Genomic DNA, 14,608 nt, shown 5'->3' on the forward strand with positions numbered 1-14,608 from the left:
CTCCTCCTTCCAATTTTTTTTTTTTTTTTTTGCTCGACCGCTTATAACGATGCTGCAAGGGAAGATAAAAAAGTTCAAGCTACCCATTAATAATAACATCGACAATTTTTTAAAGGACATAAGCTTAAAAAAAAATGAGTATGTGTATGGGTGTGGGGCGGAAGATATAGAAAATGTAAATCTGAAGGCCGAGTGCATAATTAATTATTTCAGTTTCATCAACGACAGTTATAGCAATCTGTTACTTCTGTTGTGTCAAGAAGGATTTGACACTGTGCTGAATTACATACGCATAAGTGACAATTTAAACGATGGAGAACAGGAGAAGATATTCGGCTGTCTAACTATTTTAATTGAAAAAAGTGTAGACGTTTTTAAAAACTATTTTAAATGTGTAGAAAAATATCACCAAAAAAATGGGCATTGTGATAATGGAGTGGAAAAGTTACAATTTATTCTAAACGAAAATAATAACATCATGAATATGATCATTCAATGCTTGGAAGATAATTACAAAGAGTATTCTGTGAATGAAAAGAGGAAAAAAAAATTTACCTTTTTCGAGATCCACGAAATTTTAATCTCCTACTTTAATGCGCTCACATTTATTTACTTAAATCTGTTTAATTGTTATTATAACCATAATTTTTGTAAGCAGCAGAATGCCGAGATGGTGGTTGTTAATGTTCAGAGAGGGAGGAAAAAACTGAAAAAGGAAAACGATGAAGAAACAAATGTCGCTTTGAAAAATATGAATTGTCTTTTGAACAACATCATTTTATTGGTAAGCAACATCAAATTTGACATTTTATATGATCAGGTAAACATCCCTGTGGTGGATTTATATCTCCAGTTTTTTCTAAATATCTACACAATTAACCAGGAAAATAACAACATGTTTAACATGAGTACGTATCATGATCACATCTCGATGATTATTGGGACCCTGCTGAAGATGTACATTAAGGAAGAGAAGGTACGGGGTGGGGGTGGTACTCTGTCCAGTAGGGGCAACACGAACAAGGAGAGCGATAAAAGTGAGGGAAAAAAAAGCGGTGCTGCGGGGTGGAGACACAGGGGAGATTTCAGTGAGGGATTGAGTGAAGATAGTGGGGATGGTAATAATGACAATAACGGAGGTGACAGTAGTGCCGATCAGGGTGGTACCCCAGTTGAGGAGACGCGGAAGGATCCCCCCAAAGAAGAAGACAACAAGAGCGAAAAGTCAGTGGGAGAAAAATTCTATTCCTTCTCCTTTACGTACATTTTTTTAAACAACTGCAAAAAGTGCACCAGCGTGAATATCTGTGATGCCCTGCTAAGGGTGAAGAACACGGACATTCCGGCAATCATTATAAAGGAGTTTATCGATTACGTAAAGGAAAATTCGCTGCTCTATTTAAACCTGAGCGTACAAACACATGCACAAAATGAAATATTAAATGTACTGAATTTTTTGGAGTACTTATCGAAAAATTTAAGTTTCCATATGCTGTCATTTTTGAAAGACTTGACGGACATGCTGGGCATTGATATTTATTACATTAGAAAATCCATTTTCGAGATATTTAAAAATTTTATAACTTTAGCCAAGGCTAGTGAGGAAGTGAACGAGAGGGGGATCACCGACAGGGATGGAGAGGATGGGCATGCCACTCGTAGTGAAAGGTTTAAGATGAACATGGATACAGGGGAGTTGGAACAGGAAGACGGAGAGGGAGAAGAGGATGATGTAGAGGGAGAAGAAGATGATGTGGAGGGAGAAGAAGATGATGTAGAGGGAGAAGAAGATGATGGGGTGGGGGAAGCTGGAGGACCCGATGGAGAGGACGAATCGGAGGAGACAGACCAGAACGACGATAGCAGCGATTTTTTCTCTCAAGGTAATGATGATGAGAGCCAGTCGTCCGATGAGGAATTTAAAAAAGGGAACGGATTTAGGAAGAAGAAAGTAAACGCGAGAAGAAACAACAAACGTGTTAGCAGGAAAAACGAGAATAAGTGTTGCATACTTAGGCAGAAGCAACAAGGACAGAAACAAAAAAAAAAAAAAAAAAAAAAAAAAAATGAACGCATATTTAAGGTCATTTCGAGTAAGCGTGAACGAAAGCAGCATCAGTACGTACAAAGATATTATTCACAAAATAGTTATGGAGGACATTCCATTTTTACAATTATGTTTTAGTGAGTGCTTAAAAAACAGAGCCTTTGTTATGAACGTGTTGATGTCGAGGCAGCATGATTCGAAGCTGCATGTGCGATGCCATTTGTTAAAAATCTTGCAGGAGTTAATCGAAAATAATTTCATTCCTCTCAACTATTACAATAACTTGTGTTTGATATGCAGTGAGCGGATAAATGACAAGTCTCCACTGGTGAGGCAGAGGGCCTTTTCTCTCCTTTCGTGCATAGCGAGTGACGTGGTGAAGAATAAATATGTCATCCCGTTGAACACGAGTAGGATAAAGAGGGAGCTGGCGAACCTGAGTAGGAGGAAAGAGGCGATGATGAGGAAGGAGCTATCCAGTGGGACGGGAAAGAAGAGAGTTAATCTATCAGACAGTGATAGCAGTGATGGGGGAGGGAGCGACATAATGGATCAAGGCCAAGTAAACGGAAAAGTGAAAAATGGTAGTAACCACAACGTATCCACTCGAGTGAACAACCATGAGAACATAAAGAAGAATCACCAGAATAAGTATGACTTGTTGATAAAAATGTACAACGAAGTTTTATTCATTTCAATTATTGTTGATGATTGTGTGGAACTCTGTTTTAGACTGTTATATTCCGTGGTGGAGACGGACCAAAAGAGTGCCATCCGATTTATTATACTAGCACATATGTGCGGAAATAAAAAAGCAGAGGAACAAATGAACAAAGTATGGTCTCTAATTTTTAGCAACAACTCAAGCATAGTAGAAATTATTATCAATGAATTTGTAAATGTAAATATAACTTGTGATGATTATCGAATTAGTGCCTTTCGATTAATTAATGTATCTCTTAATAGTAAGTTGAAGGATCTCTCATGTTTAGAAAAGATAATGGAGTGTCTGTTAATGCAGGAGAAGTGCAGTGTAAGTGTTACCAAATTGCTGGATGAATTATTTAACATAATTTTTGTGGATACGTTTAGTGAGAACAAAAATTTGATCATCAAGGAAGGGGCTCTCCTGCTTATGAAGATACTCTGCTATTCTATCCACACGGTTAATTTAAAAAAAGGGAAAAAAGAACACCACTTTGTTTTTAGCAACAAAAGGAAGCATCTCATTTTGGTATTCATCAATCAGTACAAGGAAAATCTGCATTTTATAAATTTGTTAATTTTAATTTTGAGGTATAATAAGACGAATAAAATTGTCCAGAATTTACTCATCATTTTGTTTAACCTAGTTTTTGATCATATGTCTGATGGGAAGGGGGAGAAAAATGGAGAGAATTTTTCTTCTAATGAGATGAGTCCCCGGGCATCCACCCTGGGGAAGAGTAAAAAGGGGCGTGCCAGCATTAACGGTGTTGTTGTGAACATGAAGAATGGAGGAACTCCCGAACTGATCGATTGCTTCCCCCTGCACGATGACAGAAATGTGTGGTTCAAGTGTTGTCAATCCATTGTGGAAAGCATGTACGAACACTTTGATGACTTCCTTGGCATCTTTGCGATGAAGATGAAGAGCATGCTTAATGCCATCCTGTGTGGTGGAAACAAAAGTGCGAATGATGATTTGACTGAGAGCAGAGGGAGAGACAGCTCGGCGTGTAGATTACGCAGCAAGGGGGTGGACGAGGTGGAAGAGAGCGCAGTAGATAAATCCAACAAGGTGTCCTGCTTCATGCTAACCAAATTTATATTCGTGGCAGGCCACCTAGGGTTATATACCTACATATATGCAGAAAAGATACAAAACAATTTAAAAAAAATCGCATCGAAAAGTGACAGTAATTATGGAATGTGCACAAAGGAAGAAAAGGATAGAGAATATTTCGACTACGTGGTTGAAAATATGATTGTATGTAATAATTTGTTGGGCAAAAAAATTATGCCTTTAATATTTTTAATTTTGAGTAACCCAGAGAGTTTTTTTAATGACTGTGTAGTTAGGGGTGAAGCGGACATGGGGAAAAAGTGGCCTCTTAAAAGTGGTAGTTCCGGTCTGTTTAAGGATGGCGATAATGTGAAGGGGAATATCTACATGCATTATGAGATGTATTTACTCGTCCTGGTTTGTCTCCTAACCCTGTGCAAGTTTTGCATAATTTCGCAAAAGTTTTGCCAGAGCGTCGTGAGAGATCACGTGTCGATTATACAACTCATTGTATCCATCATAACGGAGGAGGGGAACTCCATTTTTGAGTTGAAAACGGAGATGTTGCTGGGAAGAGGGGGTATCCCGTCCAATGGAGACGACGCGGGGAGCGACCGCATGCTGAGCGACGACAGCGACGGTGGTGGGAGTGGCGGCAATGGTGGCAATGGCGGCAATGGCGGCAGTGGCGTGGCCCATTTTGTGGAGTCCTCCTCTGGCAGGGGCAGAAGGAAGAGGGGAGAAGCCAAAAAGGAAGACAACCATTTGTGCATCGAAAATGAGAAAGTGGAAGGATTTGCCTCCCAGGAGGAGGGGGACAATCAAGACGACCCGTGGAATCTCTTTCGAAGCAGAATCATGTTCAGGACGATCTCAAACATACGAAAAATGCTCCTAATCAGTTACGCCGATTTGTTATATAGGCACCCAAACTTATTGGAGCCGTACAACAAGTACATTTTTAAAGTTCTCAATGATAAGGACATAAACCTGAGAAGGACAGCCGTCTCTGTCTTTACGCACCTTTTCATGACGGACACGGTGAAGGCCAAAAATATTTTGCTTGTCCATATGATGTACTTAACCATCGATAAGGATGACAAAATATCGAGTGGGTCCAAATCGTTCTTCTATGAATTAGACAGAAAGTCACATGTGACACTGGTTAACAATATATGTGACATGATTTCCGTCTTGGCGAAAAATGAAAAAAAACTCAAGTACGAAATGAATAAAGAAATCGAAGAATTTCTTCTCAGCTTTATTAAAAAGAGTAAATATAACGAAACGTTGGTCGAGAAAATTTTTAAAAAAATGAAAGAAGTCAATATTAACAAAACGGACGCGCTGAAATTGTACATGCAGGTCTTCCTAAACATACAAATTGATGAGAAGGTACTGAGCAAAATGAATAAATGCTTTCCTCTAATCAGATATATTATAAGAGAGAATCAGTACATTCAAGATAGCTTTATTCATATATGTAAAAAGGCCACGGAGAAAAAAAGGGGAAGACCGGCAGAGGAAGGGCAACACCAACAGCAGCAACAACAGCAGCAGCAGTTGAACGCGTCCAATAATGAAAAGGGAAATAACGAACGGGTCGAAAATGACAAATTGGAAAATAAAATGAGGGAACTGGCTGAAGATATTCTAGGCAAAATCGAATCCACCACAAATAAATCCAAGAACGTTTCGAACGCTCATGGCAGTGCAACAAATGTTGTTTTGAAGGAATCGAGAAGTAAGGATGATGACGATGTGGTTAGAAATGACGAGGAACTGAGCATGAGCAGAAATGAGGAGGGTGACACTTAGCAGCGAGGAGCGAATTGGGATCGCACCATGGAGATGCACCTTTGGGGGTACGGGTGAAGGTTTCACAGTCCGGTGGAAAGAGGATTAACGGATGATCAAATGGGAGACTCTAGCAATCCGCTTATTTTCGAGTTAAAGCGACGGCAAAAGATTGGGCTGCAATGAGCTAGCCATTTTGTCGCTAGCGCATCACGTGTTTATTCTTGTTTCTTTAATTTGTGGGGAAGCAGTCCTAGGGGCGTCCATCATTCTCGGACCTGCCCCCCACACGTACATACATCCGTACATAGGTACACATTTCTGTGCACTCATTTTTTATGCCTATTTGTGCAACTACAAATTCGCCCTTTTTTTGTCCCTGCTGCTATTTCTCGCCGCTTGTGCGTATGCATGTACTATTTAAAAATCCAAGCGAGCAACGCGAGGTAAAATGGAGCATCGTTAGAGCGAGTTTGTGGCACCCACGTTCGTGTGTTTACGCAATGCGCGCTTCGTTTCACCCCTTTTGCGGTGATCACGGGGGTATGCAACTGGGTAAGTGGGAAAGTGGAAAAATGGGAACGTGGAAAGTGTATGTCTGTGCAGGTGCGCATGTATGTGTGTATGTGTGTATGTGTGTATGTTTGTATGCACACATGTATGCATGCTTCGCGCGCTTTTTTTTTTCTTTTATTTTTTTTTCCCCCTTCGCGCTGCACTGCTACAAATGAACAATCTCTTGACAATTTTGAAACCGCTCGCCGTTTTGTGAATCTTAAAAAAGGATAAACGTTTGTGGGGCACGGAATGGAAGATGAAAGGAGGTGCGTCCACGCGGGGATGCCCATCTCCCATTTCATAACGTAGAAGGAGGGGAGTTGTCTTTTTTGGGTAAGAAGCTGGATTTATTCCAGGAATATACTTGCAATTTTGTGTGGAATATTCTACTCTTCCTCGTGTCCTTTTTTAAGAAGGTGGCTGAAAGGGAGGGGTCAACGACGGGTATGGAATCGCGAGTAGAGTTATATGCCATCTTGATGGATTATTTTTCTTCCAGTTGGGTGCCATACGACAGCACCCCACGGAACACTGCATCGTTTAAATTTTCTGTTTGATAAGGATGTAGGTTTTGTGTGGGACCCATTTTTTTAACCTTTTATAGGCCTCAAGTATCTCCGTTCTGGAAACAAAGCTGTTTTCTATCATGTCTAGAAAGTGAGGGAAAAAATGTCATATATATGTGTGGGTAGAAATGGGTTGTGTTTAACGCGCGCGATCGCATAGAGTAGGGTGCATGCGTCTAAGTATATTTTACCCGCCATGACGTAGTGGACTATCTCCTTTTTCACCCTTATCTGAACGGAACCGCAACCATCGATGTTTTAATTTTTTATGAATGTGTTGCTCAGAGAGCTGTTTTTTTAAAGGCAACTTTTGAAGCAAATAAAGAGGGGATTTTTCGCAAGGGGGTCCTCACCAAGTACAGAATTAAGTCCGCCAGCCATGGGAGCACGATTAGGTTCATGTTTTTCTGGAAGGTGGGTGGGGGGGGGACACGGAGCAAGGCGAAATGGTGCATATGTAGATATGCATAGGCATATAGACCTAACTGTGCACTGGTGCATACACGACACTCAGTTATGCACCGAGCCGGCACTTTTTCCCCCTTGGAACTCCCCCCTTTTTACCTCCAAGCCGCTTGGGAAATATTCCATCAGGGAATACAGGTCCAAGTTTTTCTGAAGTATAAAGTGCATGTTCTTCTTGGCTTTACTATGGGCAATCTTTTTTTTCATTATAATTTCGACTTTCTTTTTGAGTAGGATCCTGTCTTTTATTTTGTGTTGCTAAGATTGAGAGGAGGGAAAAGGGGGAGACATGGAAATGGTGGGAAGAGGACCCGCTACAAGTTTTCATACACTCAAGAAAGTGCCCATATATGTGTCTGTTTTTTTTTTTTTTGTCCTCCTTTTTGCGCAATAGGGGAAGGATTTATTACCGTTTGTTTGTAAAAGTTGTCACTATTCTGTTCGTAGTTTTTAAGGGATTGATATTTCTCTTGTCTGATTTGTTCGTAATGGTTTATTTTGTTTATTATTTTACTTAACTCTTGGTTTTCGTAGATCTGTCAAGAGGAGAGGCGTAAAAAAAAAAAAAAAATATAATTGTATGTAAGCATATGCGAGTGTACATAATGCTAAGTGGAGCTATCGGGGGGCTTGCGAATAGGTCCATGTATTGAGTCTGGAGAGAAAGTTACCTCTTTTAATGCTTGATTTAGGACATCTTCAACAAGCTTCTCAATCTGGGGCTTCACTTTCCTTTTTTTTTTTTTTTTAATGTACAAAAGGGGATTAACAAAATGGTGAATGGGGTAATAAGTGCAACGTGTGTGTATGGTCATATAAATTCAGGGATGAAGCAACAAAATCAGATACTCTCCCCTGAATTGGATGTGCGTCACTGTTATGCAGCAGTTACGCATCGTTATTTTTCTTTTAAATGTTCAACGATCGCTACATTTTTTTTTCCCCTTTTTTCATACTCGTAATATTTGGTAAAGTCGTCAAGGAAGACTTGTGTTTCCACGTCCCTGTAGGTTGGCTTCCTTATTAACTTGTTTTTTCTATCCCTTATTCGTTTTTTTTTTCTCGCCTCTAACTCTCTGTTCTTTTTTTTTTTAAACTGCTCTATAATATCTGCGCATTGAAAATCGTCACTTGAGTTGTCCTCCATGGATTGGCTACTGGAGGAGGGGGTGATATTTTTTCTTTTCTTCACTGAATCGTCTTCACATTTTTCCGACTGAATTTGTACATTTTGCTTCTTCAAAAGATGGATAAGATATTTATCATCACTTTTTATTTGTATGAATTGTGGATCATTTTTTTTTTGTGTTTTGTCTTTAACACTTGAATTTGCTTTATGGGTGGTGTTCCCCTTGCCACTTTTGTGCCCTTCACCATTTGGGTTAACAACATTGTTTGGGTGGTGATCCCCCTTTGTTTTGTTTAATATCTGTTCACTAGCTTTTGCTGATACGTTAGTGTTGTTTTTTTTCGCTTCTGTTTTTTTTCCCGACTTGGTTTCCCCACTGTCCGCATGGCAGGATTTGCCTTTATCATTTTGGATAGCTGCAAAGGGGGTGTATAACGGAGGGTTTTACTTTTTCCTTTTTTTTTTATCCAACTTTTTGGAGTACACTTCTTAGGGGCAAACTTATCGTCTTCTTATATTACCACTTTTTAGTTGGCTCTGTGCGAACGTGTTGGGATAACCCTTCCCCTTTTTCCCGAGGGAGTTTACCGCCTGATTGAGTACAATAGCACAGTTGGGGGGGACTCATGTTTACGTAGGCATATATGTAGTCATGTGGAGAACAGTAGAACTCAGGTTGGCTCACTAATACGCAACCTCCTGTATATGTAAATCTTTTGTGACAATCTATTTTTGGAAGATGGAAAAAGAGGCGCTTGCGGAGTTGGACACACTTTTCGCATTCGTTCAGGAGAAAATAAAAAAAAGGGGAAGTTACAACATAGCGCACCATCCGCTTGATGGCTATCACACCGTTTAGTTTACCTGTGCGTGCGTTTTTAGAGGCCTCTTAGGATTTACATTGTTGCCCGATTTGCAGGCTGGTTGGTTTTTGGATTTTATTCTGTGATGGGGGTGAAAGTTGGGGGGTGGGCCGCATAAACGTGCCTTTGTGGTGTCTACATGGAGATGGTTATTCCTGCGTTGTGTTTACGCGAAGAGCATTGTGCCTTTTTGCTGTGTTTCAAATTTGATTACCCTACTGATTCTACTTTAAGGTTCGCCTCATCTTTCTTCATTTTTACTTACAAGGAAGGGAAAGGAAGAACGGGGAGAAATAACTGCCTGTGAGATGCCATAGAGGAGCAGCACTTCCGTGTGCAGGCATCCTTGTGTGTACCCCTGACAGGGGGAGGGGTTGAGAGAGAAAAAATGGAAGTGGAAAAAAACTATGAGACAGCACGATGTTATTCTATGTAGTGATGTTTAACGTAGATAGGGGCATACTGGATGCTAATTTTGTTTCTTCTCCTTTCTTGTCTCTTTTTCGTCAAAAGTTTAAAAAAAAAAAAAAAATGCAAAAATATGCGCATGCACATTTGGGGGCCAACGTAGCAGTAGTGAGATGAACGAATAGGAGAAGCGTTTCCATTTTGGGGAAGTCACGAGAATACATGGATTAGGAAGTGAAAGACCTGGAATAACCTCCCACGAATGTTATTTCATAGTTTACATTTTTTTCTGGACGTTTTAAAAGTTCCTCGTGTTTTTATTTAGTATACGAAAATTTTTTTTCGCATATACAGAAGCGCCTTATTTTGGAGGGGTTCAATTTGGTCAATTTTACATAAATTGAAAGGGGAAGAATATAATTCATTTTAGGGATGGTAAGTGTAGTTATTCACAAATGGGAGTGACATGTTGGGGAATTTATCCAAAAGGGAATGGTAAAAATGAAAAGACAGTCTACAAGTGGGTATATTTTCCCGATTCAACAAAACACGATGGAAGGGTGGAGCCTAAATGTGTCCTCACAAATGGGCACATTTGCTTAAAAGTACAAAAAAAAAAAAAAAGGAAAGTTTTTCCCATTGACAAATACAGAAAGAATGGGATTCTTCTAAAAGTGCTCATAGGTACACATTGGTGCACTTGTACATTTCACCACATATATGTACCCTTTTGCTCCTCTTTGTATTGTCACTTTGAAGGGTATACCTTTCGAGTTAACCCCACATAGATATGTTAGGGGTGCTGCTATTTTCTGCTTTGCGATGTTTTACGTTTTCAGTTAAGGGTGACGCATGGGGGCACAGTTATACCGTCTACACAGTGGATAAGCAGCTTGAGGGGGGAAAGCGCAATGACCTACATTCCCGCATCCCACTTGCACATTATAAAAATAAAAAATCGTAGAGGATGTTCTGAAAACGTTGTACCTGGGTTGTGTCCTCTGGTAGGGCAGTGGACTTGTTTTCAAATTGGTTGTTTCGCACTTTTTTTTTGGTGTCGATTTTTACACAATTGTGCTTCCGCTGGTTCAGTATCACATTAACGGCATCGAATATTTTTTTTACTTTATGGGTGAATTTTTTCGTCCGTCCTATTGCGTCCAACACAATTTGAAACTTTCGGAGGTCTATCAAATGTATCAGATTGAGGAACTCATGGGTAGAATAAATAAAAGATGTGAACAAATACTCTACAAAATAAAAAAAGTGCTTCCTATCCGTGTAGTGCTTCTTTTGTATAAAGAAATTACGTTGACGTTCTTTCAGCACATCGATTAGGTATTCATTCTTCAAATTCAAGAGGATTAAATGTTTTAAAATAAAAAGTTGTTCGTAGGTATCTATCCTGTTTAGGTAACACACGACGTTGAAGGTAAATTCTGCCATGAAGTGGACTAAAAAGTTGTCCCTCAAGTTGTGGGGTGATTGTTCAATTGTTGGTGGTTCCCCATTGGGGGTGCGTTTTATGGGAGTATCGCAATTTGTGTTGATTGCTTCTTTGGCTTCGTGCGGTGGTATGAGAAGGTCGTGTAGGGTGTACTGGTTAAGCGAGTTTAAAAAGAGGGAGTACCTGTCCTGGATTTTTTGCAAGTCGAATGTGGGCTCTCCAAAAGGAGGGTAACCAAAGGGGCGGATCTCACAATTCAGCATGTTCCCCCTTTTGAGGTAGTACAAAACGCTCAAAAGGCAATAGCAGACGTCGGGGTTTGCTTCCCCCTTCAGAATAGACTCACATGATACTCTCCTGAGGAAGGCGTAATATATGTTTACATTTTTACATGCTCCATCGTTACAGAGATGTTTGAACAACTCGTGCGAGAGGATATTCAAATGGAAGACCTTTAAATGATTAATCCTTTCCGTAACCCTTTCCATGTTTTGAAAAAATAAAGAAAACACTTCAAGGTATAGCTTTGCATCTCTATACACGTCCTCATTTATACTTGTGCCATTTTCTATTTTTTCCATTACGAATTTGTTGTCGATAAATTCGCACTCTGTGAGCATATTTTTTAGCAAATGGAAGTGAAGACGAATGTACAGGTCGTACGTTGATGTATTATCACACTGATCTTGGAGATAGGAATTGAGGATGGCATCTTCATAGGGTCCATTTCCATCGTAGGAGTGGTGGTCACTGTTGCTTCTGTTTTTGTTACTATTGAATGTGTGCTGGCTAAATTGTGTATTTATGCTGTAAATAATTTTTAAAAAAATTCTTCTGCTGATTATATTTTCTTCATTCAAATAATTTAACAGTAACAAACTCGTGTACATGTTGTTTTTTATGTTCAGGTAAATATTGCTATAACTGTGCTTCAGGATTTCCTTAATTTTTAAGTGGGTCTTTTTCATTTCTACGGAGATGTCTTCTTGCTGGGGGGGGCAATTTTGCAGTGACAGGTTTTCTTCCACCGGATGAGTTTCGCACGGGGATAGGCTACGGCTTACGCTACTTGTGTTGCCTCCCTGTTCGCTCAGCGTACCGTTGTATTGAAGTGGGCATTCGGCACTGGTGTGTTCACCGAGGTATGCTGCAGTGCTGTGTTCTCCGGGGTATGCTGCAGTGCTGTGTTCACCGGGGTGTACTTCAGTGCTGTGTTCACCTGGATAAGCTACCGCGTTGTGTTCACCTGGACATGCTGCGGCGTTGTGTTCACCTGGATAAGCTGCCGCGCTGTGTTCACCTGGATATGCTGCCGCGCTGTGTTCACCTGGATATGCTGCACCGATGTTGTACCCATCTGTGGACGTGTCGTCCCCCGGGGGGAGGACCAAATTGCCCATCACCTCCCCGTAATACTTCTCCTTCCATTTTATATTTTCATTAACATCTTCTAGGTAGTCCTCCAAGTGAGCATTGTGATTGTCCCTACTCTCGTGGTTGTCTCTTTGCGACGGGTAGACGACGTTGTCGAGGTGTATCTTCCTTACGATCGAAACTAACACGTACAAATGTTTGCTATTCAAGAAACAGGAATGGCGAAACAAATGCTCTATGATTGCGTGAAGAATTTTAAAATTAAGCATATTATACTTGTGCGAGAGGACGAGCGTGGATACCACTTGGTTGATTGTAAATGTGTTTAAATGAATTAGTATTTTATTTTGTGCTTCTTTTATCTTTATAAGGTTATATTCGTCTGCCCTGTTTTTCATCGTTTTCATGAGGACTTCAAAACTGTATTTTTCATTCTCCCTTTGCGCAGGCAGAGAGTAGGATATGTGGGTGCTCACTTTTTTTTTTCTCTCAACAATGCTGCTACTACTATGGAAGTACCTTCTATGACACCCGCCTTTTTTAGCATCAAGGGGATGTTTTTTCCCCTTCAAAAGTTTCAGTACAGCGAGGTAGCTATTTTTCATTCGCATGTTGTGGAAGTGGGGCAAATTTCGCCATGAGGGAGATAAATGCTACATGTTCATGGCATTTAAGGGATTGTCAGTTTTACGAAAAAAAAAAAAAAAGGGGTGAATACAAATGTTGTCACATCAGGAAGCGTGCGCATATGAAGGTGGAACATTCAGCTGTTCTACTCCGTTGCACTTTTCATTTTTATGCTTCTACAAAATGATGCTTGAAAGTAAAAAGTTGCGTCAAAATTTTTATTTTTCAAAAAAAAAAAATAAATAAATAAATACAGCTAAAATGTGGATGATTCAAAAGGTAAATCTTAATTAAAAAAAAAAAAAATTGACAGCGCCTTTGAACTGCTTCAAAACGAATGTTTTAAAAAAAAAATTATTTCTTAAAAAGGGACTTAAAAAAGGGGAACAAAAAAAAAAAGAGAGAAGGCCTAACAATGGTGCATAAATGCACACATGCATTCAAATACTCCAGTATACCTACTACTTATGCTTGCTTAAGAGAGAGTTTTAAAAGAATTTGCAAAAGCCCTCCCTGATTTGATGCAGCTCATTTAGTGTTTTTAGCCAGAATTTTATTAGCTGAAAAAGGGGGCAACAAAAAAAAAGGGGGGGTTATCCATATTTTCACGTCGGCAAAAGTGGGAGGATGTACGATCAGAAAAGGTATTCCTCTAGTTAGCATAAACAGAAAGAAGTACAGACACGCACCAAATTTATACAAGAAAAAACAAAAAAAAAAACAAATCTGTGTGCGCTCTCAAAATGGAGGAACCAGCTGATGTGTCGCATAAACAGGTTCGTCAACAATGGCGCATTGTTACATTATATACATAAAATGAGTGAAAAAATGGGGGAGCAAAAAAATTAAAGGAATATATCCAGCCTTACCTCATCATCCGAATGCGTCCTGGTCATGCTGTTCGTAGGTTTTAATAAGAATAAATTTCCATATATAGACGAATTTTGATACAAAACAGTTCTTACGTTTTTGTAAATGCTTATTAACGTGCTTAGATCCTTGTTTATTTCATCTGCAGGGGGGAGGAAAAAAATAAAATAAAAAAAATAAATAAATACAATTATTTGGCTTTACGAATTGCCTGAACTATTTTCCATTATGTGTAGGAACACACAAGGGGTCCAAACTCTGATAATGTAACATCATGAACCACATCGGCATCACTCAGGGTTGCAATGTTAGCAGAAGATGGGGGGCACTTCTACACACAAAATTGCGCGCACTTAAGTACGTCTGCAATGGCAGTGTGTTCCACGCCACAATCGCGTTATGCAAAAAATTACTTAAGTTGGAGATGGTGTCATAATTGTAAAAAAAGAAATTGTAAATATCAAAGCTGCTTATTTTTTTATTCGAAATGTTATTAAAAGAAACGCGCAGCGTTTTGTTGTAGTTCCAATTGTATATACCCCATAAATAAAAATTTACAAATTTGGTGGTACATTTTATTACATTTTTTGTTTTTCCATACGTTTTATCATCCTCGTTTTTCATTTTTGAAATTATTTTCAAGCTAGACCTAGACCTTTTTGGCTTCACGTATGTGTCACTTAAAAGGTCAC

The 14,608-nt window shown here is 39.5% G+C and overlaps 3 protein-coding genes across 3 annotated transcripts; 1 reads left to right on the forward strand and 2 right to left on the reverse strand.

Annotated features, from left to right (window-relative positions):
• Positions 1–49: 49 nt before the first annotated feature.
• On the forward strand, positions 50–5,630 carry PCYB_135330 (hypothetical protein; the record flags this gene model as incomplete). Its single annotated transcript, XM_004224558.1, has 2 exons — positions 50–2,001; positions 2,186–5,630. 2 exons carry the CDS (start codon positions 50–52, stop codon positions 5,628–5,630), a joined length of 5,397 nt encoding a protein of 1,798 aa, XP_004224606.1.
• Positions 5,631–6,707: 1,077 nt separating this feature from the next.
• Positions 6,708–8,013, reverse strand: PCYB_135340 (hypothetical protein; the record flags this gene model as incomplete). The annotated part of the gene is made up of 6 exons (XM_004224559.1): positions 6,708–6,817; positions 6,925–6,964; positions 7,087–7,140; positions 7,298–7,456; positions 7,609–7,734; positions 7,870–8,013. 6 exons carry the CDS (start codon positions 8,011–8,013, stop codon positions 6,708–6,710), a joined length of 633 nt encoding a protein of 210 aa, XP_004224607.1.
• A 2,527-nt stretch (positions 8,014–10,540) lies between these two features.
• Positions 10,541–13,030, reverse strand: PCYB_135350 (hypothetical protein; the record flags this gene model as incomplete). Its single annotated transcript, XM_004224560.1, has 2 exons — positions 10,541–11,725; positions 12,491–13,030. 2 exons carry the CDS (start codon positions 13,028–13,030, stop codon positions 10,541–10,543), a joined length of 1,725 nt encoding a protein of 574 aa, XP_004224608.1.
• Positions 13,031–14,608: the final 1,578 nt, after the last annotated feature.

Source organism: Plasmodium cynomolgi, chromosome 13 (assembly GCF_000321355.1).
Source record: "Plasmodium cynomolgi strain B DNA, chromosome 13, whole genome shotgun sequence".
NCBI lineage: Eukaryota > Apicomplexa > Aconoidasida > Haemosporida > Plasmodiidae > Plasmodium > Plasmodium cynomolgi.